At 43.1% G+C, this 26,594-nt stretch overlaps 1 protein-coding gene across 1 annotated transcript in view; it reads left to right on the top strand.

The window, feature by feature from the left end:
* Positions 1-25,946, top strand: part of LOC126981611 (uncharacterized) — an 84,257-nt gene extending 58,311 nt beyond the window's left edge. The window contains exons 5-6 of the mRNA XM_050833050.1: positions 1,033-1,216; positions 25,470-25,946. Coding sequence (XP_050689007.1) covers positions 1,033-1,216; positions 25,470-25,870 — 585 coding nt within the window. The 3' untranslated portion in view covers positions 25,871-25,946. The remainder of the gene's footprint in view (positions 1-1,032; positions 1,217-25,469) is intronic.
* Positions 25,947-26,594: the final 648 nt, after the last annotated feature.

The raw sequence follows: 26,594 nt of genomic DNA, 5'->3' as shown, positions 1-26,594 counted from the left end.
TTTGGCTTAGATAATTTTCTTCTAGAATTTCGATCATTCTATGTGACTCGCCTTCTGTACCTGACAGTGTCACCCAGTCGATATGGGGGAGGTTAAAGTTTCCTAATATCAGTGAGTCGTTGTTATTATGAGAGAGAGAGAGAGAGAGAGAGAGAGAGAGAGAGAGAGAGAGAGAGAGAGAGAGAGAGAGAGAGAGAGAGTTTTATGCACGTGTCTCTCTACCCCCAAGCAACATGTCCAGCCCACAGCTATAGTAGACCTTTGAAGATCAACTCATGGCAGAGGACCAGGTTACACCATCACTAAATGATTCGCGGGAGCGAAACAAAATCATCTTATTCACAGAGGAGGAGGAGTTGGTTGAGTGGTACAAGGAGCAATTGTTCTGAATGGGTGAGTGGCTGGTTTATAAATGACTGTATGGCTGGATTATAGATGGCTGATGACTGAATTGTTGGATGGCTGAGTTATAGAATATATATATATATATATATATATATATATATATATATATATATATATATATATATATATATATATATATATATATATATATATATATATATATATATATATATATATATATATATATATATATATATATATATATATATATATATATATATATATATATATATATATATATATATATATATATATATATATATATATATATATATATATATATATATATATATATATATATATATATATATATATATATATATATATATATATATATATATATATATATATATATATATATATATATATATCTATATATATATATATATATATATATATATATATATATTATCTTATTCTATTGCACATTATTATTTTTTTTTTAACTTTTTGGAACATACTGTCAGTGGTAATTCAGATCTCTCCTGTTACCCCTACTACTTTCCTCTGCGATTCTTTCTTTATTGATTCATTACCTTTCCCTTTTTTTCTAAATTGTGTTCTTTTCCTACGATTTAGTGCCTTAAAACATGCATCAAGTAAAATTGTCTCCTCTGCCCTTGTCAGGTGTTGGAACCAGGTGAAAAACATACTGTTGCTAATGTGACGGTGGATGACCCTGAATTTACCATCGGAGGCCTGACGCCTGGATTTGATTATACGGTTAAAGTGTTTGCCTTCAACAGCCGCGGCAGGTCGGAGCCCTACATCCTTGACGGCTTTTCCCTTAAAGTGGCTGAAAATCGCATGGGTGAGTCGAATTGTTCTTTTTGCCAAATTATGATTGACGCAATGTTCACAAGCTATTTTTATGAATCTGCATTGATAATGTTACTCATTTTTTTTCCAATATATTTTTGGCCAATATTGAGTCATATGAACTACTGTGAAATATATGCAGATAATAATTATATTATATAATGAATATGATAATGATGACTCATTTTAAAGATGCTTCACTGCTATATACTTTTCTTGTGTGGCGTTGGTATTTAATTCCGTGACTACATTTTTACTCTGGTAGTTGACTATTAAATGTAGTTCATGCTTGTATCTCTAAGGTATTTTGTAGTGGGTTATAACTGGATGAGGTGTTCAAAGTAAACCCTACGGTGCACTCATCAAGAAACTTCCAATGACGAGTAGTGGCTGTTAGCGCGTCATTATTCAGTAGATAATAATGCAATAGGTTCCTATTTTGGTTCACTGGAAAATCTATTGTGAAGTATATATTGATTGTCGACCTCCATTTAGGAAAGCATTGAGCCATTACGTCTGCTTAATTAACAGCCGCAGTGTGATATTTTTTTTCAATGAAATCATTGAAATTTCAATGCTCAGCATCGGCTTTCATCCTCGTTCACAAAATAGCCTGGTTGATGCGAATATAGCATTTTTTTAGGTGCTGCCTGCAGCGCCAGCAGGCTCTCTTTGGGGCCTCTTGGACGTCCACAGCCCGTTCATGGCGCAGGTGAATTTTATTTATAGTGGGTGCCGTGATATATGACTTTTGCTTGGCTCGTGCTGCCTTCAGGTGCTTCACTTTGCGACTTTGAACAAAGTCGCTGAACATAAGAATATAAGAACATGAGCCCGTGAGGAGTCTGTAAGAGGACGGTGGGCCTGTACAAGGCAGGTCTTGTGAACCTAACCCCACCTAACATTACTGTCCATGAATTTATCTAATCTATTTTGAATGTGACTATTGTGTTGGCACTCACAACATGACTGCCAAGACTGTTCCACTCATTTACCGCTCTAATGGTAAGCCAAATTTTGCCTATGTCTTAGTCGAATCTGAACTTATCCAGTTTAAACCCATTACTACGTGTCTTACTCGTTTCTCTTACCATTAGAACCTCATTAATATCCCCGTTACTAAGCCCTTCATCCATTTATAAAATTCGATTAAGTCTTCTCGCACCCTTCGCCTTTCTATAAAATATAAGTTTTACTGTTTAAGTCTTTCATCATATGGCAAGTTTCTTAACCCGTGAGTCATCTTTCCATCCTCTTCTGTACCGATTCAAACATTTTTATATCCATTCTATAGTAAGGTGACCAGAACTGAACCGCATACTCAAGATGAGGTCTAACTATCGCTAAATATAGCTTGAGGATGACTTCGGCGCTGCTGTTGCTTACGTTCCTTGAACTAAATCCGAGTACCCTGTTTACTCGATTTCTAGCTTGAATGCATTGTGATCCTTGACGGAGAATAGAGCTCACTAAGACCCTTAGATCCCTCTCACACCTAGACCTGCTCAGGGCAGTGTCATTTAATTAAGCAATAGTTATGCTTTTACAGGTTTTTAGTAGCTCCGTGTAAGTGTTGTTTTTTTAATGTTAAGGCTCTGACTGTTACTTCACTCGTCAGGGCCGGAGTCACCGTTGCCTGCTTCACAAGTTGATTGAAGTTGGTGAGATAACAAAATAGCGTTTACTTAAAGTGATGTAGATATGTATGGCCGAGCGGAAGCCTTGGTTCACTTCTGAGTTCCTCTTCTTTCTCTCTCTCTCTCTCTGGTATATAAAACCGTGCGTGCGTGCGTGTATAGTTACAAAGTGAGCGGAGTCGCACGAAAAGAAAAAAACACACCCAGAACAAGAGCTTGTGTCTCGTGCCGTCGCCCGTCTTGTTCTTCTCTCCCGGTGCTTGGCGAAGGTTTTATGTGTGTCGCTTGCTCGCCGGAAGTGTTGATATTCCTGTGATGAGTCGCCGGAACTTTCAACGTTCCGGTGCCAACGTTGCTGATATCTTCGTCAGCAATACTCTCTTTCTGCCCCTTAAACAGCTACGTGTCCAGCAACATCCTGCCGCGTGATCCTAAGTTCGTGTTTCGACACATACACTCTTATATTAATATGTACAGGGATCTTATATACATTACAATTTGAGGGGTTGTTCCTACCTACATACAGAATACTGCAGTTAAGGTTAGGGTTGACTGAAGATCTGGACAGCATCTGGGTAATCTTGCGGCACTCGGCGATGGCTTGAAAAATCAGCGTGATTTGATTGGACTCGAACCTAGGTCCACGGGCTCACCACGTCCGCACGCTGACCACTCGGCCACCGCCGAATTCTTCACCCAAAACATATCCATGACAGCCTGTCTCTAACCTCAAACTCTTTACGGGAGGCGGGAAAGCGGTGGATGAGTGGTTAGCGTGTGGGCCCCGCTTTCGCACCGTCATGGACGACGTGAGTTCGAATCCGTCGCTACTACCTGGGATTTTTCAAGTCACCGCCGAGTGGCCTAAGATTACCCTACCCACATGCTGTTCTGTAGAACACCTATCAACCTGGACCCTAAAAGAACTGTCAAATTAAATCAAGAATGAACTCCGGGGGGCAGCATGAGTCAAGATAGGTTGGCGCCACTATAAACACTAGCCTGCACTGCAACAGGCTGGGGCCACAGGCGAAAACGTATAAATAAGCAAAACATAAAAAATAAGCAGTGTTCTCCGTTGAGCCTCTCTGATGCAATCTCATTCATGAATTATATCCTTTCATTCTTTTGCAGCCTAGTATTCCTTCGGGGATGCGTTCAATCAATCATTGAGGGCATATGCCGGGGGGCGGGGGGGGGGGGGGTCACCTCGCCCACCCTACGACGCCATATCCGCGGGTCCCTCCGCGGGCGAGTCTCCATGCAGAACCTTTTGCCATGCGTTGCTCCTGCCATTGTGGTTAAGCTCGGTGGGAAGACCTGAAGATATACTTATCAGATTTCCTAAGGGCTAAAGAGACTTGGTTCAATCAAATCAATCAGGCGTCCCCCAGTGGTACCTGACTCTTCTATTATAAAAAAAAGAAGGACCCTTCCATCTGGAATGGGAGAGGGACGCCTAGATCCTTGTTTTGTTTTGGGGCTGTCCGGGGCGCGTAATTTTGTTGTTTTTCCTGGCCACTTCCGTCCTTCTCGTGATGCGACACGCCGCACTGTTCGACGTTTGGCAGCGTCGCCGGGAGGCGCCTGGGTTGGCCCAGCTGAAACACATCCAACCGACTCAGCGTGGCGTCGGATGCCGAACCATACACCTGCGAGCCATAGTCGATGTGAGTTCGAATTAGGGGTTTGTACACCATTAATAAAGATTTTCTGTCTGCTCCCCAAGAGGTGCCGCATAAATATTTGAGGATATTCATTTTCTTACTACAACGAACCAGCAAGTTATTTACGTGAATTTTCCAATTGAGTCTGCTATCAAAGTGCAGACCTAGGAATTTAACTGAATTTTTTAACTGTATCGGCTGGTTATTTAAAGTTAAGCGCAAATCAGGTACGTTACGTAAAGTAAAAACAACACCGATACATTTATGAACTGAAAACTTAAAACCCCACCGCGAGGCCCAGTACTGGACGGAGTCAAGTGCAACTTGCATCCGCCCAGCCGAGAACTGTGCGTATGGCGAGGAGTGCCATATCGCACAGTCGTCGGCGTACAGTGAGTATTTAAGGTTTCGGGGGACGGGAGTTGTCGACAGAATATCATTCATCATAATACAAAATAAAGTTGGACTAAGAACACTGCCCTGGGGCACCCCGTTTTCCTGGACGAATACGTCCGAGATTACGTTGTTAGGCAATCTGACAGAGAATGTTCTGTCCTTCAGAAAGTTACAAACAAAAATAGGCAAGTTTCCTCTTAAACCGTAAGCGTGCATGAGAATTCCGTGTCGCCATGTCATGTCAAAGGCTTTGTGGATGTCGAGAAACACCCCTATCATGAGTTCTTTCTTGGCAAATGCCTCTGAAATACATTGTTCCAAATTCATTAAATGATCCATTGTGCTTCGATACTTTCGAAAGCCACACTGTCGATCATTTAACAATTTTTTTGACTCTAAGGAAAAAAGTAGCCTTTTATTTACCATTCGTTCCATGACCTTACATAAGCACTCCGTTAAACCAATAGGACGAAACGAACTGGGATCCGTAAGGCGGCCAGAACTCTTCGGTATCGGTATGACGTGCGCAAAGTGCCATGAGTTTGGAAACGTTCGAGACGTCCAAAGCTCATTGTACAATGCTAACAGCTTGGTCAGGTTGTCCTGGCCAAGATGCTGAATCATACCGTACGTGACCGTGGAAGATCCGGGACTGGTGCCTTTACAGGTCTTCAGCGCAAGGAGAAGCTCATTCATCGTAAACTCGGTGTTGTAGGCAGAGTTTACGTCTTCCGTGGCAAAGTCTATGTTATTTTGCTCGGCCGCCTGCTTGTGGTGCTGGAAGGCAGGGTCATAGTTGGCCGAGCTGCTAAAGTTGGAAAAACTCCTGGCCATGGTGTTAGCTATATCCACAGGATCGTCGATGGTGCTATTGTTTATGAAGAGGGAGGTGATGGGGTTGTATGGTCTTTTGTTGTCGAGGCAGCGTACTATGGACCAGACCTGGCTGAAGGGGGTGAAGCGATTCACTGTGGATACGTAGTTACGCCAGGAGTTACGTTTGCATGTTCTAATTTGTCTCCTTGCTTTAGCCCGTGCCTCTTTGTATGCTATGAAGTTGGAATTAGTGGGCTGTTTACTAAAGATCCTGTATCGCCTATTGCGTTCTCGGAGTGCTTGTCGGCAATCTGGCGTCCACCATGGGACTGCACGCTTTGTGTGAATTGTTGAAGTTGTTGGAATAGCCTGTGCGGCGTGTAAGATGGAGTTTTGCACGCCATCGACCTTAGCATCAATGTCATCTCCGGATATATCAATATCCTTGAGAAGGACTCCCAGTCTGCTTTCTTAAAGATAAATTTAGGTGGCGGAGGTGGTGTGACAATGTCGCGTGAATAAGAAATGCAGATTGGTAGGTGGTCACTTCCCAAGGAGTCGTCGAAAGTACCCCAGGTACAGTCAGCGTGTATACCCGGGGAGGCTATAGACAGGTCGATGGCAGACGCGTTGCCTGTCCGATCATCTACACGAGTCGCACTTCCGTCGTTTAGAAGACAGAGGTTTGTGTGGAGCAGGATGTCAACTACTTGCTCTCCGCGACCATCACACCTCAGACTTCCCCATTGATGATGATGTGCGTTAAAATCGCCCAAAATTCATTTATTACGGGGTAATTCGTCAAAAAGTGAAGTGAGCGCACCATCATCAATGCGGCCATGAGGTGGACATTACAGGGAACAAATAGCCAGAAACGTGCCATTGAATTTTACTCTGCACGCGACAGCTTCCAGAGTAGAGTTCAAATTCACTTCTGTTTGTGGCAGTGTCTTGTGGGTGTACACGGCAACGCCGTGACCTACGTGTCTTCTATACGAGTGGTAGTGTTTAAGAGCTTGGGGATCAGGTTGATCTCCAAGTCTCGTCTCCTGTAGACAAATAACGGACGGCCTGTGTAAGTGAATTAACAGTGCTAAATTGTGTTCTTTATTCCGCAAACTTCTACAATTCCACTGTAGTACCGTGAAAGCCATGGTTTAAGATGAGCCGGGTTGGCCGGTGTTCTTAGGTTTCTTACGTCGCCGCTTCCCATCGCCGGGAGAGCGGCTGCCAGAGGACCTCTTCTGGTCATTACCAGTGGAGACCTCCATGGGCTCATTTATCACGAGCTCCCTGGAGCTCGAGGAGAGGAAGCGTGAGGTAGACCTGCCTCGGGAGGAGGCAGTGTCTCGCCCACGCCGCCACCCCGCCACCCCCGCGGGCTCAGGGTTGACAGCAGCACGAGTTTTTTGGAGGGTGGTGAGGTTAATGCAATCACGCTTGTCGTCCTTCGGCTTGACAGAAGGACTGGTGACAGCATTAGAGTAGTTAGCAGTGTTGGCAGTAGTAGTAGCAGTAGTAGTGGTAGTGGTGGCAGTAGTAGTAGTAGTAGAGGCATCAGTAGCAGTGGTAGTAGAGACAGAGGTAGTGTTGGGTGTTGAGTTGGTGGTGGTGGCAGCAGTGTTTACTGTGAGAGAAGCAGGTGTGGGGGTAGAGGGGGGTGGAGATGGCGGAGTCGGGTCAGTTTGGACTGACACAGAATGCATCTCGGACTTGGCATTTACCACCGATGCGAAGGAAACATTCGGTGCTGGCGTGTCATATGCACAGCCTTCACCTTCTTCCTTGCATCGAAGTAAGAAATGCCATCAATAGCCTTAACTGTGCAGACCTCTTTCTCCACCTTCCAAGCCGGGCAGTCCCGCGAGGTGGTGGAGTGAGCACCCTCACAGTTACGGCACTTTTCAGTCAGAGATACGCATTCCTCGACCTTGTGACCCTCTCCGGCGCATCTGGCACAGAAAAGCTTTGGAGAACGACAAGCGCTTCCATGGTGGCCATACAGCTGACACTTAAACCAAAGAAGGGGGTTGGGGATGTACGGTCTACATTCTTTCTTCTCGTAGCCAACTTCTACTTTCTGAGGGAGAGCAGAGCCGGCAAAAGTGAAAACAACAGTGGCGGTCTTAATCCTCGTGTTGCTGACAAGACGAGTTACGTGGCGGGCTTCAATTACGCCTTGATCCTTCATCTGCTCAAGGAAGTCATCCACTTCCATGTCAATGAAATCGGGATGGGTGGCAACACCCTTACACGAATTCATGTTCGCCGGAATCGAAACAGCAACCTTGTAGCAGTGAAACATCCGAAGCTTCATCAAGTCACGCACTTGTGAGGGGAGGAATGTTTCCACGAGCAGGTCTCCACTGGCAAGTTTCTTAACATTGCTGACTGCGCCTGCCTGGCCGTCAATTACTTTTTTGATGATAAAACCATTCAAACTTGAAAGTTTGATGTCGTCAGAGTGAATGATCAGAAACTTTGCGCGAAGCGGGTCAACGAGCGGGGTGGTGGTGGTCGGTCGGGTGTGGGTAGTCGTTCAGGCGGTGGTGGTCGTTCAGGTGGGGGAGGTGGGTCCGGTGCTCCTCCCCCCCTACTGGGGGGAGGAGAGGGTTGGCGCTCGGCCATAGGGTACAGTCCTCCCCTTCAGGGGAGGAGTGGGACGCAAAGGGGAGGAATAATTGGAGGGTTTACTGGGTATCGGGATAACCTCTAATGTGCTCTAGGGAGGCCGGACGGTGTGCTCACCGGCAGGCTCCCTGCGCGGCGCTCCGTAGGCTTTAACAAGAGAGGGTGGCCCGATAGGTGGACCAGGGACAAGTACCCTGGTCCATAAAGGGAGAAGGAAATGACTGGCAAAGCTGACAACGGGGGAATATGGACACCTAACTTTATTACTCTAAACCTAAGCCTGAAGGGCTGTATGGAGAGCCGGGTTGGCAGTGATGAACTGCTGCTCGAGCAGACAGCCGCACGTCTGCACCCTTCCGTTAGTTGGGCTAGACTGAGAGGAGGAGGAGGGAGGAGGAGGAGGAGGAGGAGGAGGAGGAGGACGAAGAGTGGAAGAACGAGAGAGGAGGGGGATGACGTCGAAGGGGAAGGGGGAGAGGAGGAGGTGGCTGAGGTGGTGGCGGAGGTGGCGGAGAGGGTGGTGGGGGAGGCGGGGGAAGAAGGGAGGAGAGAAGAGAATGCTGGAAGGGGAAGGAAAGGGATGCCATGTAGGGGTAGGCAGTGGCTGAGTGATTAGCGTGCGGGCCCTACATTCACCGCGTGCTGGACGACGCAGGTTCGATTCCCCATGCTACCGTCCGGTATTTTTAAGTCACCGCCGAGTGGCGGTGCTGTCCTAAAGACCACCCATAAACCCGGACTCTAGAAGAAACCGTTGAATTGAATCAAGATTGAGTTCGGAGGGACAGCATGAGGCAAGAATAAATGGCGTTACTGTAAAAATTGCCTGCGCCATGACGGGCTTGGGCCGACCACCAGGCCCCTGAAGAAAACCTACCGGCGCTATAGACGAACACGTAAACAAAAAAAAAATGTAGTGTCACTTTCCTTCGTAAGGTCTGAGCAGGTTGAGTATACTATATACTATACTGTAAAACTGAAGCTGAGGGTGATCATTCCTTCCATATCATTATAATGAAAAGCTACCGAGAGCCACATAATAGACGTAGGCATTTCGAACTAAATCGAACCTACCATAAAATAAACATTCCAAAGTGGAAATAGATTTGTAAAGTAGTACAGAAAGCCTTAGGAAAGTCTTTATTATTGCCAGTCTAATGACCTAGGCGCATAGCGTCACTGCACAAATCCCCATGCCGGAAAAAAAAAAAAAATATATATATATATATATATATATATATATATATATATATATATATATATATATATATATATATATATATATATTTTTTTTTTACAGGTAAGGAGACAGCTCAAGGGCGCAAAGAAAAAAAAAGAAAAAAAGGCCCGCTACTCACTGCTCCCGAACAGAGGTTAAAGGAAAGTCCAAAATCAGAGGTTAATTTCGGGAGGAGAGGTGTCCTGATACCCTCCTCTTGAAAGAGTTCAAGTCGAAGGCAGGAGGAAATACAGATGAAGGAAGATTGTTCCAGAGTTTACCAGCGTGAGGGATGAAAGAGTGAAGATGCTGGTTAACTCTTGCATAAGGGGTTTGGACAGTATAGGGATGAGCATGAGTAGAAAGTCGAATGCAGCGGGGCCGCGGGAGGGGGGGAGGCATGCAGTTAGCAAGTTCAGAAGAGCAGTCAGCGTGGAAATATCGATAGAAGATAGAAAGAGAGGCAACATTGCGGCGGAATTTAAGAGGTAGAAGACTATCAGTATGAGGAGGAGAGCTGATGAGACGAAGAGCCTTAGCCTCCACTCTGTCCAGAAGAGCTGTGTGAGTGGAGCCCCCCACACATGAGATGCATACTCCATACGAGGGCGGACAAGGCCACTGTATATGGACAGCAACTGTGCAGGGGAGAAGAACTGGCGGAGACGGTACAGAACGCCCAGCCTCGAGGAAGCTGATTTAGTAAGAGATGAGATATGAGATGAGATATATATATATATATATATATATATATATATATATATATATATATATATATATATATATATATATATATATATATATATATATATATATATATATATATATATATATATATATATATATATATATATATATATATATATATATATATATATATATATATATATATATATATATATATATATATATATATATATATATATATATATATATATATATATATATATATATATATATATATATATATATATATATATATATATATATATATATATATATATATATATATATATATATATATATATATATATATATATATATATATATATGTTATATGTCTCTGGCAAACTTAGAAGGCGCAGAAGACCTGAAAAGGACACACACACAACCTACCCTACTTTGGTTGGAGATGAAGGCGTTACGTGTGACGATGCGGCAGGTACTCGCTCCTTCGCCAGTAGGAACACGTAATCACTCCTCATAGAGGGAAAGCTTTAGTTACACTGCGGATACACTGTCTAGACTTGCCTCACACTTTGATGGTACTTTTTTTTAACCTCTCTTGGGGGTGGTAGGCCACACACCGGCGTGAGGGACCTTTAGGGCTCAGTAACACACAGGGGGAGGCAAACACATGCACACCTGAATACACTTTTATTACAGAAAACCTAAAACGCTCACACCACACAGCAGAAGTCCATACATACACCAAGCACGCTACAACACTAAGCTCTGACCTAACTAAGGCTAACTTAGCAGCGCTGAGATGCGAGAGGAAGACTAATTATCTGTGGCGTGGCGTCGGACGGCGTATCGTCTTAGAGTGAAGATACGCCGTAAGTGGTTGGCAGCGAACCCAAGGCAGCGTCTCTTCCCGACACACACTTGCCCGGCGTGGACCCAGGGGTGAGCAACCTCCTTCTTTAGGCGACACGGCTGGCGTTCCACGAAGCAAAAGAGACACACTCGCCCACTAGTTGAAGACACAGTAGCCACAGTAGTGCGACTTTTGATGATTCAAGAGCTAGCACGCCGTGCTGGTGCAGGAACGAGGCTTGGCTGACCTAAGACGGGTCACATGCACACAACAAGCTGCGGACTCCTTTACCCGGACTCAAGGTTCAGAGGAAAAGGAACTCATCACCCACTCTTTGGGTGGATGCAGAGAGGGAGAACTATCCCGCGTGCCACTCAACTTGGTGACCAGCGGGTAAAGGCGGCCGCCAGGCTCACGAACTGAGGTCAAGGGACTGGCGCCAGGCGGTGGGTGAGTGAAGAATTAAGGTCGCCGCCACAACGCGGGAAACACACATACAAAAAAAATATAAACCCCTTTACTAATCTACTTTCTACAGGATTCGCGGTCTTCGTGCTAATTTCCATTCTGTGGATCTCCATCTCTCCTCCACTAAGCCTCACCTTCTCTTCCTCACCGAAACACAGGTTTCTGAATCAACTGACATTAATCTTTACTCTGTTCCCTCCTACTATCTTTATCCAAAATTTCAATCCAAAGCTGGACGTTGCGTCTACGTAAGCAACAACATCACTTGCTCTCGTGCCCACGACCATGACTCTTCTGAATTTTCCACCATCTGGCTGAGACTTCATTGTCACGCTATTACTAAATACGTCTGTGCCGTTTACCTCTCAGCTAACTCTACCAACCATGTAAATTTCTTTAACTATTTGAACTCAAAAGTGGAGCACACCTTGACTCACTCTCCCTTCGCTGAAATTTCCATCTTAGGATATTTCAATGTACACCACTCGCCTTGGCTTTCATCCTCTTTCATTGACCAGCCTGGTGAAGAAGCCCACAACTTTGCTCTCCTCAATGATCTAGAGCAGCTGGTTCAACACCCTACACGTATTCCCAACCGTCTTTAAAACACCCCCAACATTCTAGACCTTTTCTTAACCTCTAATCCTTCGGCTTACCCTGTTAAACCGTTCTCTCAGTTAGGCTCCTCCGATCACAACCTTATTTCCGTATTCAGTGCTATCGCTCCTGTATGTTACTGCCTCTGGACCCACCGAAGAGGCGATGCTTCTGCCATTTCGCTTCAGCTAGGTAGGACGACCTGATAATGTACTTTCCCGATTTCCCGTAGAATGTTTACTGCTTCCAGGAGAGAGATCCCTCTGTGTGTGCCCAGCGCATGACTGTGGTGATTGTCTCTGAAATGGAAGCACACATTCCACGCATACACACACACACACACACATTCTTTCTCTAGTTCTCACGCAAAAAAAGCCTTGGCTCAATCACGCTTGTTCTCGCGCTATAAAAGATAGAGAGGCGGCCTACAAAATGTACCAGAGCCATCGTACTCCTGTTAATTATGATCTTTACATTTCTGTTCAGAGTCGTATCAAATCTATTCTACGACTTACCAAAAACTCTGTCATCAATAGAAAATGCCTGAACCTTGCTTTTTTCTAATTCATCCAGAGACTTCTGGTACCTAGCCAATAATATCTCCTCCGATTTCACTTCTTCATCTTTCCCCCCTCTTCTTAATCCTGACAGCAGCACAGCCGTCATATCAGTCTCTAAGGCTGAACTCTTCGCTCAGACTTTCTGTAAAACCTCCACTATGGATGATTCAGGGCAGATTCCTCCCACTCACCCCCCCCCCCTCAGACTGCACTATGCCTGTCATTAAGATTCTTAAGAATGATGTTTTCGATGCCCTCTCTGGCCTCAATCCTCAGAAGACTTATGGGCCTGATGGAGTACCTCATATTCTACTGGTGATCTGTTTGCTTTCTGAACTCACTTCAGGTCATCCTCTCTTAGCCATTTCGGTGAAACTTTTTATGTTATCATTGACTGATGAAAAGCCTTTGATAGTGCCGGGCAAAAATATTTGCTTCCCAAACTTCGGATTCTCTCTCTCTCTCTCTCTCTCTCTCTCTCTCTCTCTCTCTCTCTCTCTCTCTCTCTCTCGACTCGAGTCACATTAAAGCTTGCTATGTAAACGCTCGTAGCCTACGTAACAAATTTGAAGACTTAGAAGTCCTCGCAGCTACAAATCATTACCACATCATCGGAGTCACAGAATCTTGGATAGACACTTCAAATAGAGATTTCATTGCGGAATAGATTACCGGGTTATACCATCTTTAGTCATGAAAGAGAGAACAGACAGGGTGGAGGCGTTATCATTTATATCCACAACTCTCTCCATCCTGTATCCGTGAAAACAGATATTATAACCAATGTAGACACGGTCTTCATTGAAATTAAAATTAATCTCGTAAAATAGTAATTGGACTTATCCACAGACCGCCAAGGCAGACTCTTGATATCGACCACGCATTAAGTGAATTATTATTAGAAACAAGTAGCAGTTGCTAGGCAGTAATTGTTGGGGACTTTAACTTGCCAGTGAAAAGATGGGGTGAACCGTTGAACTGTCATAAGCTTTTAAGAAGAAACCCAAATGGTGGAATAACGAAATTCAAAATAGCCTATCTCTTAAAAAACGCGTATACAGTAGATACATATCAACTAAGAGTGAGTCTGACAAACTAGAGTTGGACAGAAATCGCCGCGAAACCAAGAAATTAATAAAACGAAGCAAGAAAAATCTTGAAGAATATATAGCGGAAACGAGTAAATTTAATCCTTAAGAATTTTTTAGCTATGTAAATAATAAAAAGTCACTCACTTGTGGTATCGGAACGCCTGCAAATGATAATGGTAACCACACGAACGATGAAAATGAAATGGCTACAATCCTAAATAACTTTTTCGCATCCGTATTTACCGACGAAGATTATTTATCACCTCAACCGCCGGAGGTTAGAAGGACCGAAAGGATGTTAAGTGGCGTGCTCATCATAGAAAGTGACATTTTACGCACAATTGAAAAGATTAAAGTAAGCAAAGCTCTTGGTCCAGACAAAATTACCCCTAGGGTCTTAAAAGAAATCAAACATCAAATTTATAAACCGCTCTCCATCATATTTAATAAATCTTTAACAGCTGGAAAAGTTCCGTCGGATTGGAAACTTGCAAATGTTACACCAATTTTCAAAAAGGGGGACAAGTCTCATTCAGGAAACTATCGGCCAATTAGCCTGACATCGATTGTTTGTAAGTTAATAGAGACTATCATTCGCGACAATATGGTGAAATTCTTCGAAGAAAATAATATGATAAATAATTCGCAACATGGCTTCCGTAGTAAACGTTCGTGTTTAACTAACTTACTTGATTTTTTACATTATATTTTTGAGGTGTTCGATGAAAGCAGATCAGTAGATATCATATCTCTGGATTTTCAAAAGGCATTTGATAAGGTCCCCCACCAATGATTGCTCAGCAAACTATTGGCGCACGGTATCTCGGTTAACATTCACAATTGGCTTGTGGACTGGCTCTCTGAGCGGAAACAGAGAGTAGTTCTAAACGGTGTTACATCTAACTGGCTCGACGTCAGAAGCGGCGTACCTCAGGGATCAGTGCTTGGCCCCATGCTCTTCTTAATTTATGTTAATGATATCGATGATGGGCTCACTTGCAAAGTATCAAAATTTGCTGATGACACAAAAATTGCTAGTAAAGTAACTGCGACACTCAACGAAGAAGCTTTACAATCAGATCTAGATCGACTTGCACGTTGGGCCAATCAATGGCAAATGAAATTTAACGTTGACAAATGTAAAGTGTTGCACATCGGAAAAAAAATAACAATCGCGTTCGGTACGTAATGAATGGCAAACAACTTTCTGCAGTAAGTAGAGAAAATGATCTTGGAATCACTATATCAAGCGATTTAAAGCTCGGTCAGCATTGTTCAGAGGTAGTTAAAACTGCAAACAAATTGGTTGGCTTCATCGGACGAGTCTTTAATAATAAATCGGAAAAAGTAATATTAAAACTGTATAATTCGTTGGTTCGACCCCGTCTAGAGTACTGTGTACAGTTTTGGTCTCCTTACTACAGAAAAGACATAGAAAAGTTGGAACGGGTTCAACGAAGAGTAACAAAGATGATTCCTAGGTTGAAAAATTTATCATATGAACAAAGGCTTAAATAAGTAAATTTATTCATTCATTCAAAACGAAGAATGCGAGGCGATCTAATAGAAGTGTTTAAAATGTTTAATGGATTCAGTGATATTAATGCGGAATATTACCTTAAATTGATCGATCAAATAGAACAAGAAGAAATCACAATTTGAAGATAAGTGGTAAAAGATTCTCGTTGCACGAAGCTAAACACTTCTTCTTCAATCGAGTTGTTAATGTTTGGAACTCTCTACCCTGTGATGTCGTTGATAGTACAACAGTTACGGCCTTCAAGAATAGATTAGACAAGTGTTTTGAATCCAACCAGCAACTAAGATATTACTCATCGTCGTAATAACGTTAAGTTCTTTCGAATACTGGTGTCCTTGTCCGCTTTTATCGCCCGGTTAGTGGTAGCAGTAATGGTAGTTCTTTCCTCTTTCCTACATAATTTCCATGCAGTTTTTAAATGCTGCATGGTTCTTTTTCCTTTCCTGCAAGCTTTGGATGGAGGGATGGGGAGGAGCCTTCGTCTTTGCTTTCCTTCATCTTCCACCTTTGATTAGATAGTTAGTGTAGCTTGTCACAAACAGCCTCGTAAGGACCAGCATGTCTGCTGTTGTTTGTTCTTTCTTTGTGTACTATGTGTTCTCTCTCTCTCTCTCTCCTCTCTCTCTCTCTCTCTCTCTCTCTCTCTCTCTCTCTCTCTCTCTCTCTCTCTCTCTCTCTCTCTCTCTCTCTCTCTCTCTCTTTCTGTTATTCTTCAATGATTTTTCCAAAACAAACTGTCCTATCTGCTCCCATGTTGATGAGTCTACTCTGCATTATTCAACTTCTTTCAAAAGAAGACCCTCCCAACAGGAATTACAAAACTCCAGAATGCATAACCCCAGACCTTGCTATCATTTTTGATTGGGGTAGAAAGAACCTGGTGTCCTTCAACGCCTTAAAAACTCTATCTCCATATTTTTATACAACACTCAGCTGTCATCTTCTACACTAAACATCTCCGGTCTATTCTTAACTCAAAATTTTTAATTTAAACCACATCTCTCTTACTAAATCAGCTTCCTCGAGGTTGGGTGTCCTGTATCGTCTCAGCCAGTTCTTCCACGCACAGATATTGTCCATATACAGGGACTTTGTCCGCCTTCGTATGTAGTATGCATCTCATGTGTGGGGGAGCTCCACACACACAGCCCTACTAGACAGAGTGGAGTCAAATGCTCTTCGTTTCATCAGCTCTCCTCATCTTACTGACAATCTCCTACCTCTTAAATTCCGCCGCAATGCTGCATATCTTTCCACCTCTACCGATATTTTTATGCTGACTGCTCTTCTGAACTTCCTAACTACGTGTCTCCCTCCCTCCCTTGGCTCCGCTGCACTCGTCTTTTTACTCTTGCCCACCCCTATACTGTACAAATCACTTATGCAAGAGTTAACCAGCATCTTCATTCTTTTATCCCTTCTGCTGGGAAGCTCTGGAGTAGCCATTCTTTGTCTGTATTTCCTCCTGCCTATGATCGACCTCTTTCAAGAGGAGAGTGTCAAAACACCTCTTCTCCCGAAATTGACCTCTCTTTTGGCCTCTTGTTCTGTTTTTTTTTCTTTTGTTGGAGCAGCGCTTGCTGTACTTTTTGTTACTTCTTTGTTTTAGTGCCCTTGAACTGTCTCCCGTGCTTTAAAATAAAAATCACGTGGGTTCTGGGACACGTGACGTCGGCAGGACGGTGAGTTGGTAACACAAGCCAGCACTGCTAAAACTAAGTCCCCCTACTTGAGAGAAAGAGAGAGAGAATTACATAGAAAATCAGACCACACAGACCCCATGGTCCAGACTTGGTGGTCTGTCCTTAAACCTAAGTGATTGTACATTAATCAGATGGCTCCAAAACGTTGCATTTCTACTCTAGTTGATATTAAGTTGAAGGAAGTGACGGTCGAGCTTATTTTTGAAGGAGTCAATCGTGTTACACTGGACCACGGATGGTGGAAGCTTATTCCATTCTCGCACTACAACGTTGGTGAAGAAAAATTTGGTGCAGTCTGAATTTACTTGTCTACATCTGAGTTTTACGCCATTGTTCCTCGTGCGCAAAGTGTCATCGATCATAAACAATGTTGATCTGTCTACATTCGTGAAACCATTAAGTATTTTAAAACATTCGATCAGTTTTCCTCGGAGGCGACGTTTCTCAAGAGAGAACATGTTAAGGGTAGAAAGCCTTTCTTCGTAGGATTTCTTGCGCAAGGAAGGGATCATTTTCGTTGCCCGACGCTGAACACCTTCTAATTTAGCAATATCCTTTGCATGGTGGGGAGACCAAAACTGTACCGCATATTCTAAGTGGGGTCTGATTAAACTATTGTAGAGCGGGAGTATTACATATTTATTCTTGAATAAAAAGTTTCTTTTAATGAAGCCCAACATTCTGTTCGCTTTATTTGCTGCATCGATGCATTGATGTGAGAATTTGAGGTTTGACGCGATTTTGACCCCCAAGTCCTTGACGCATTGAACGCTTTTGAGTTTAACGCCGCGCATTTCGTAATCGAACTTATTATTCCTCGTTCCAACTTGAAGGACCTGGCACTTGTCTACGTTAAAGGGCATCTCCCATCTATCCGACCAAGCTGAAATTTTGTGCAAATCCTCTTGGAGGCTTTGCCTGTCTTCGTCAGTGAGAACCGAGTTACCAATCTTTGTGTCGTCTGCAAATTTACTAATGCGGTTATTGAGTCCAACATCCACGTCGTTGATGTAAATAATGAAGAGCACTGGGCCAAGAACCGAGCCCTGAGGGACGCCACTAGTGACCGGCGCCCACTCTGAGTTAAAATCGTTAATCACTACTCTTTGTTGTCTGTTGCTCAACCAATTCGCGATCCATTGGTTTACTTGACCGTCAATACCTATTTGCTTTAATTTGTAAAGTAATTTATGATGCGGGACTTTATCAAACGCTTTTTGGAAATCAAGATAGACTTGGTTACGTCATAAACAGTGAAGAGGTCGTTATAAAAGGTTAATAGGTTTGATAGGCAGGATCTTTTGTTTCGGAAGCCATGTTGTGAGTCCCCAATTAATGAGTGGCTTTCTAGGTAACTCACAATTTTGTCTCTAACTATGCCCTCAAGTAGCTTACCTACAACCGAAGTTAGACTAATGGGCCTGTAATTACCTGGTACTTTTTTGTCTCCTTTCTTAAAAATCGGTGTCACGTTTGCCTTTTTCCAATCCGAAGGGACGATGCCTTGTCGCAAGGACATATTGAATACGGTTGTGAGGGAGGAGAGTATTTCGCACTTTGTTTCTTTCAGCAGAGTTGGATATACTTTGTCAGGTCCAGGACTTTTATTTGTTTTAAGTGATTTGAGGGCTTTAAGGACTTCATCGGGTTTTATTTCAAAGTTAGGCAATGCATGCTCGGGATTCACATTAGTACTGGTGTTGGTGGTAGTGGTGGGAGGACTGTTAGTATTAAACACCGAGGAAAATTAATTGTTTAATAGGTTTGCAACGTGTTGGCTGTCAGTCACTAGTGCACCGTCGCTGTTTAAGGGTGCAATTCCAGTTCTGATCGCCTTTCTGTTGTTTATGTAACTGAAGAAGGATTTCGGATTATTTTTACAGTTGGCTGCAATATTTTCTTCATATCTACTCTTTGCCTGACGCACTAATCTGTTTATTCGTCGCCTGGCATCATTGTAGAGTCTAATGTTTTCCGGCGCGCTTTGTTCTTTCTTTAACCTGTAAAACAATTTTCTCTCCTTGACTGAGTGTTTAATTTCGCTATTAAACCAAGGTGGGCTTTTATTAGTGTTAATTCGTTCCTCGCACAAGGGGACAAATGTGCCCTGCTGAGTGAGTAAGTGATTTTTAAAGCTTAGTCAGGCGTCCTCTACATTGCCGTCATCTGATAGTTGCATATCTATTAGTTTTCGTCGGATTTCTACGAAGTTGGCTCTTTTGAAATTGGGCACCTTTACTTTATTTTCAGTCACCGATGTTTGAGCTCTAATGTCAACGCGCACTAATTTATGATCGCAGGAACCGAGGTGTTCTCTTACCGTGACATTACTGACTAGGTTATCTTGGGTCGTTATAACAAGGTCAAGTATGTTATTTTGACGAGTTGGTTCAGAAACCATTTGGCTTAGATAATTTTCTTCTAAAAATTTGATCATTCTATTGTCCCGACAGTGTCGCCCAGTCGATATGGGGGAGGTTAAAGTCTCCTAATATCAGTGAGTCGCTGTTATTAAGTGACTGCCTTAAGACGCTGTACATTTCAAGATCGGCATCGAGTGATTGCCCCGGAGGCTTGTAAGTGACAGATATATTTAAATTGACTTTTGCAATGTTTACTCGCACGCACAAATGTTCAACGTTACTGTTTCTTGGTGTTTTGTCAGTGGGTTGCAAATAACTTTTGACACAAAGGGCAACACCACCACCTCTACGGTTTACACGATCCTTGTTGAAGAGTCTGTAGCCATCTATGTTGTATTCGGAACTTAAATCAATATTTGTGGTGTCGATAAATGTTTCGGTTATAGCAATTACGTCAAAGTTTTCTGTCAGAGCAAGACATCGCAGTTCATCAAACTTGTTTTTTAGGCTACGCGCATTGAAACTAAGGACTCTTAGGTTATCTTGAGGCTTGGTAATAGAGGTGGTGGTACTGGAGGGTTCAATGTTACGAGTTTGTTGCGGTGTATGGTGTCTATTTACACGGGCGGAATGGAAGGACGTGGCTGAGAGTCGTTTTTTGTTGTTCGGGCGTTACGTACGGCGTCGTTGAGGAGCCTTCCGAATCTGGCTGCCCCGATGGGGGACAGGTGTATGCCGTCCCTATGGAAAAGTTTACTCTGGCCGCAGAAATGGTTCCAGGCGTTAAAGAACTCGACGTCAAGCTCTCCGCAGACAGTCTGTAGGCGGTTGTTGAGGCTGAAGGCCTTACTGTAGAAGTCGCCCTCGTCCCACGTCCGTGGTAGAATTCCTGAAATCAAAATATCTGGGGATTTAGATTTATACTGCTGGATGAGCCTACGGTACTTGTCCAGCAGTTCCTCAGACCGGGTCGTGGTGACGTCGTTTGAGAGAGAGAGAGAGAGAGAGAGAGAGAGAGAGAGAGAGAGAGAGAGAGAGAGAGAGAGAGAGAGAGAGAGAGAGAGAGAGACATATCCCCGTCAAGGGACATTTCACTACCTTGCAGGTTTGCCAGATCAAAACCTTCCGTGAAACACTCTCGTATGATAACACTGCAATCTACAGTAGAGCTTTCGGATAACGGAAATCGGCGACCTTCACATTGTCTATATGCAGGAATCTATGCCTTTCTTTAGTAACATGGCCACCATAGTAAATTCCATGATGTCTTTATTATTTCATTTGAATGCATAAACACATAAGTAATCACATGATTAGACGAATGCTTTTTTGTGGTACCTGCACGCTAGCGCGAGTTTTGAAGTGATGGAGGCCTCCCCAGTCCTTGTAAGCATCCTCTGTACTTTGTACGCAAGAAATCTGAGTAACTTCCCGATATAAACCTTCCTGCCCAGCACAGGAGATGATTAACGATGTAGTACTTACCTCATGTACGAAATATGGATGAGGAAAGAGTCGAGTTGACGAGGAAGTGGTCCACGGATCAGCTGACAACATTATTTGAACACGCGGTGTTGCCGTTTCCTCTATGTGAAGAGCGTATAGCTTGAGATGCCGAATATTTCGCAGTTCTTCCACTTCCAGTTATGAATAAACGAAATGTTTTTTTTTCTTCTTTTTTTTTACAACACAGGAGATAGCTCAAGGGCACAAAAAAAGGAAACAATAATCTTATTCTGATAACATAATTCTCGCTCATACGTTTCACTTTATAGAACATACTTTACGCTGTCAATAAACGTGACCACCTGCAGGAAAACATCACCCTATTTCTTCACTTCTACACTAAAGTCTTATAAACGTGTTTGCATCTTTAATTTTTTTCTCATATTCGGGTCGAGGTGAACTGAAATTCACGTATCATACACCAATGAGAATATACTAGCATTTAATTATGCATAAATGACGGTATAATCCCTAATTATGTCCCAAGAGAAAGGTCCAAGGGAGGTCTGGAGGTACCTTGGAAATGCCAAGTTTTCCTTGGAGGGTGATGTTGGGAGACGGGAATATGGCTCAGAGAGTCACCCTTCTCTGGGGTAAAGTGTCGTTGGCAGCACTGCTTTGCAGCAATCCAAGGTATGGAAAGACACAGACACACAACCCTTGATATATTAAGACTGCCAACTGGAAGTTAACTGAAGCTGAAGATCGACTTTCACCTCAACTCTTGTGTCTTGAAAGTCAAAGCTTCACACAGCTACACACGGAGAGACTACCATCATCTCTCTTCGTGCATGGTAGCACTGGTTACAGCGCGGCTTGCAGGCGGGCTTTGTGTTGCTACGGCACCACAACAGAAGCCATTTCTACCCACGCACTCTGAAATGCGACGTCAGAGGCATAACTTACTGGAGAGCAAGGCACTGCAGCTATCTTGCTTCGCAACAGGAGTGAGTGCAACTTTTTTTAGTAACTGACTGCCAGGCGTGGGGCATGGGACGCCCAGTCACGCCCATAGAAATAAAAGTAAAAAAATGGCAGCTGCTCGCCCCTTGTCCACCCTCTTGGGGTTCGCGAGTTCACGAGGCATTGTTAAGCCGCCGCCTCATGGACTTTCCACAGAGAGAAGGAGCGATGTCATCCTTAAGAAGTTCAGAGTCTCACACACATTCACGGTCACGGTTCCGATCATCGCCGATCATCCCCGGTCCGCCATCAGGGGCTGACCGGTGGTAAGATCGGGGATGGTCGGCGGCAAGCCGCCAATGCATCGCCGGTAAAGCCTGATAACCGTAGATGCTGCTTTCCACCGCCGGTCAACTTCATTTTTCTCAAAAATATCGGTGATACTCCTGGTCGATCGACAGTGTTGAAAAAAACCTGCGACTGACCTGCGGTACATCTGCGATTGCCGGCAGTCAACCGCCGGTAACCGGCGGCAAACCGCAGGCAGGCGTTAGCAGGCCGGCGGTAAACCACGCGTTAACACCTGTGTTTGACCTGGAGATTAGCAAGGTTTGACCACCGATTAGGCGGCCGAACCCAGTTAAAAAAACACATGGTGTGACTATTTTTCAGTACCTCCTGGAACATGTCCCTGTCCATGCGGATTGGGGTTTTGAAGCCTGCCGGGTCCTCAGCTACTAATTCGAACATACCCAAATGATCCCTTACCTGCATCTATGTTCTCACCCTCGTTGCCCTACGTCTCTTCTACATTATTATCAATCATAAATTTTCCAGTAGGTATAAAAGCAATGACAAAATTTGGTTTATGTCAACGTCCAATGTAAGGAGTACAATCTCTCGTTGTTGAGCTGAGGAAAGTCATGGCGATGTCCAACACAGGAATGATAAAGAAACATCTGGAGCGACGTTTATTATACCCTACCCCTATCAGGTGTAACAACGACCGTGTTTGATCGCTGACGTGCCGTGCTGCATGCATTACGCAAGGCTGCCGCATATATGCCAGCGATAAACAGGCGGCCTGCAGTTGGAAAAATCGAAAATCGTACATGGTCACCGGTTTACAAGCGGTAAGCAGCCGGTCTGCCTGTGGTACACAGGCGGAATACTGCGGGTGTGACGCCAGTCAAACTACCAATCGGGAAGATTGCCGATCAGACCGGGGGTGATCGGGTATGATAGGGACCGTGACCGTATATGTGTGCGAGCCCCTTTAGATTCAGGAAAACTGCAATTAGCAGTGTCATGGTGACAACCCATGACACCTTCTGATAACCAAATTTGTTGTCTATCATTGCTGTGGATGCAGCAAAGTTGATTATTGACATGTCAGCAAATATAATTATGAGATCGAGCCCACATCTTTGATTGATATCCTTTATTTGCAATTTTGCAATTCGTAAAAATACAGAGTAAAAGTTATACTTCAGATATAGTGAATATAGACATACAAGTTCATTACGATCTTACCAGATGTTGTGCTATGCCTATATTTTTTTTACCCCAGAAGTAATATTTATACCCCCTATCCCAAACCGGGCGACCCCCTAAAAGTACTGTATTATTATTGATATTTTTATTACTATAAAAAAAGCCTTAAACCGGTGTTTTAAAGGACTTATAGTTATGTCGAACCTATACGTTGTTTATTATATATAACGGCATTCAATTAAATCGAACAAAATATATTACATATATTTGTTAAAAAAATCATATTTAAATCATCTGTAACGATTAGAAAAAAAAAAAAACTTTGGTAAATAATAATAATTTGAAGGATTTTTTTTTAGATCAAAACAAGATATACATTTATATCTGGATATAGCTCACACAATTCCTCGTTTTATTCTTTTTACTCCTTTCGTGTGTCTCGATGTATATACTTATCATTACTAGATGGGGGAATTTTTTTTGGCTTTATTTATTATCATTTCCGAAATCATTGCTCCTCACTAGGACTCCTCTGTCTTTTCTCTTTTTTTATTAAAGTAATCCCTCTCGTATCCGGACGTCCCGTGTCCGTGTGCTCAGCATCGGTATACTATGCCTTGGCTCTGTTACATCCGTACCCGAATTTACTTGTCCATATCCAAACATTAAGTTCCAACATGGCTGGTCGGGTCGGCTTACACACTAAAATCATCAATACATTTACATTATTGTATGTTGTTGGTGGATTTTGTTATTTATGCATTGTTTTCCTAGTGTCTAGCATTACACTGGATATTCCTATATGTGTTCTAACGTCTAAATGTTACAACTGAGAGACAAAGAAAAACTTTCAAAATTAAAAGGAATTAAACTGTTCGTTATACATATTGTGTCGTTAGGATATATCGAAATGTAACGGATTTTGTTCGTATTCAGATGATCCGATTGCTCTATGTCGGATACGGGACGGATTATTGTTATTTAATATTTATATGCCTCCTATAGCGACAGCACGCTATTTTATAGGGCTTATTTCATTGCCTTCGTATTCTAGTACTCAGCGAGCCTAGCTTTGACTTTGCGGGCTCGGGTTCAAATTTCCGGACAGGTGGCGTTGAGCTCACCCGGCTGTTCATCTTTCCTTTCGGGCTGGTCGATAAATGGGTACCTGGGGAGATCTGGGGAAGGTAAATTGTGACACTCCCGGATTTCACATTGGCCCGTGTCCCGGGGTTATTGGTTCTGAACTACCACAGGCTCTAAGATCCAACGGTTCGGAGATGAGCACCGCAGCCACGCGCAGCCATATCGTTTACATGTACCATTACGTATTCCACGGCTCCAGACATATACTCGCGAGGGCAAATTTTATCTTTAGTGCCTCTCGTGATATATGATCCTTGCTTGGACCGTGCTGCCCACCAGTTGCTCTTTTTGTCCAAAGCCACTGAAGACAGGGTTTTATTGATAATCTGGACATCATGTTCATGATAGTTTGCCTCTTAATGATGGTAAAAAAAAAGTCACCTGGTGTGGGTGTGACTTGAACCCGGGTCTTCTTGATCACCAAGCCCGCTCGCTGATTACTTGGTCACCACCTCCCCATGCTCCTTACTCCGCACACCCTTCATTTTATCGCGATATCAGCTCATTTACTCAGAAAATCTATGAATAGTAAAAAGTCGATGCGATCCATACATTAGGACATTGCTTATGTGTTCGATCTGTCACTTCGCTGATGAGTTGGCTCCCAGGAAATAAGCTGTCTTTACTTCGTACATAAGGTAAAAATGATTGGAATTTTTTTCTTGCATTTTGTTAGTTAAAAACTAAAACAGTCTGCATTCAGCACTGGCAGATTAGGATAAGTGGGTCACAGGTGCAACAGTTTCCATGAGGTATCTTCTGTGTCATGATGTTTAGCATAAAACTGTAAATTTATTTTGTTCATTCTTCCATATGAAATCATGCACTTTTTTTAAGGATTATGAGTTTGCTCCCCTTCCTCCGCCTACCATAATATCCCCTTATTTTCCACACTTAATCGGTTGTCATACCTCTCCTTTCTCCCCACCCGCTCCCTACCCCCTCATGTACTTCCTTTCTTTATCTAGATTCGGGCGACGAGGTGCCGATTCAAGACGTCTCTCCTCTCCTCGCCCACTTCATCGGGGTGCTGGCTGCCTTCGTGCTTACCCTCACCGTTATCATCGTGGCTACCAAGCTAAAATGTCGAGTAAGGGCCTTCTCCTTGGGTAGCACCGGAGGTGGCAAAAGCGAGGAGAGTGATGATGGCGCTGAAAGTAGAGGTAATGAAAAGAAGAGTACAGCAGAAGAAAAGTTGAGGGGGATGAGAATTCTCGATTGTGATGAGAGAGCGATGGGAACGCTTTCGTTGCATCAGCAGCAGCAACAACGCCAGCAGATGCAGCAGCAGTCACCACAGCAAACTCAACAGCACCAACTCTATTTCGGAGTGCACCCATCTCATGAAATAGGTAAAAACAATCAATGAAAACTAGTTAAACAGTTACAGTGCAGGTGACTTGTTTTACGAGAGGATTTTTACATATTTTATGAATGTTACGTCCTCTTCCCCCCCAAAAAATCAAACACACACACACACACACACACACACACACACACACACACACTAATAACATATATAACAATATTTACTATTATTATAATAATAATGATAATAATAATAATAGTAATACATTATTATTGTTATTATTATTATTATTATTATTATTATTATTATTATTATTATTATTATTATTATTATTATTAACAATTATAATATAATTAGTAACAATAATATTAATATCAATAACATTAATAATAATAATAATAATAATAATAATAATAATAATAATAATAATAATAATAATAATAGTAAAAATAATAATAGTAATGGTGACAGCAGCAACCTCCTTAATGATTTAATATAAGAATTTTTGTTGTTAGTTATTTAAATGTTATCAGTATCATACATTTCAATTTATTTATTATTATTTTTTTTACGTTGTTGCCTATTGCGCCGGTAAGCATCTTCCCGGTGGGGCCTGATGGTCGGCCCAAGGCTTCTTCCAGGTGGGGCCTGATGGTCGGCCCAGCCCGTTCTGGCGCAGGCGAGTGTTTATAGTGGCGCCATCTTGCATTGGCTCATGCTGCCCCCCGGAACTCGTTCTTGATTCGCTTGGACGGCTTCCTCTAGAGTCCGGGTTGATGGGTGG

Source organism: Eriocheir sinensis, chromosome 48, assembly GCF_024679095.1.
Source record: "Eriocheir sinensis breed Jianghai 21 chromosome 48, ASM2467909v1, whole genome shotgun sequence".
Classification (NCBI taxonomy): domain Eukaryota; kingdom Metazoa; phylum Arthropoda; class Malacostraca; order Decapoda; family Varunidae; genus Eriocheir; species Eriocheir sinensis.
Note: the sequence above shows the minus strand (reverse complement) of the source record. Positions and strands in the feature narration are given on the sequence as shown.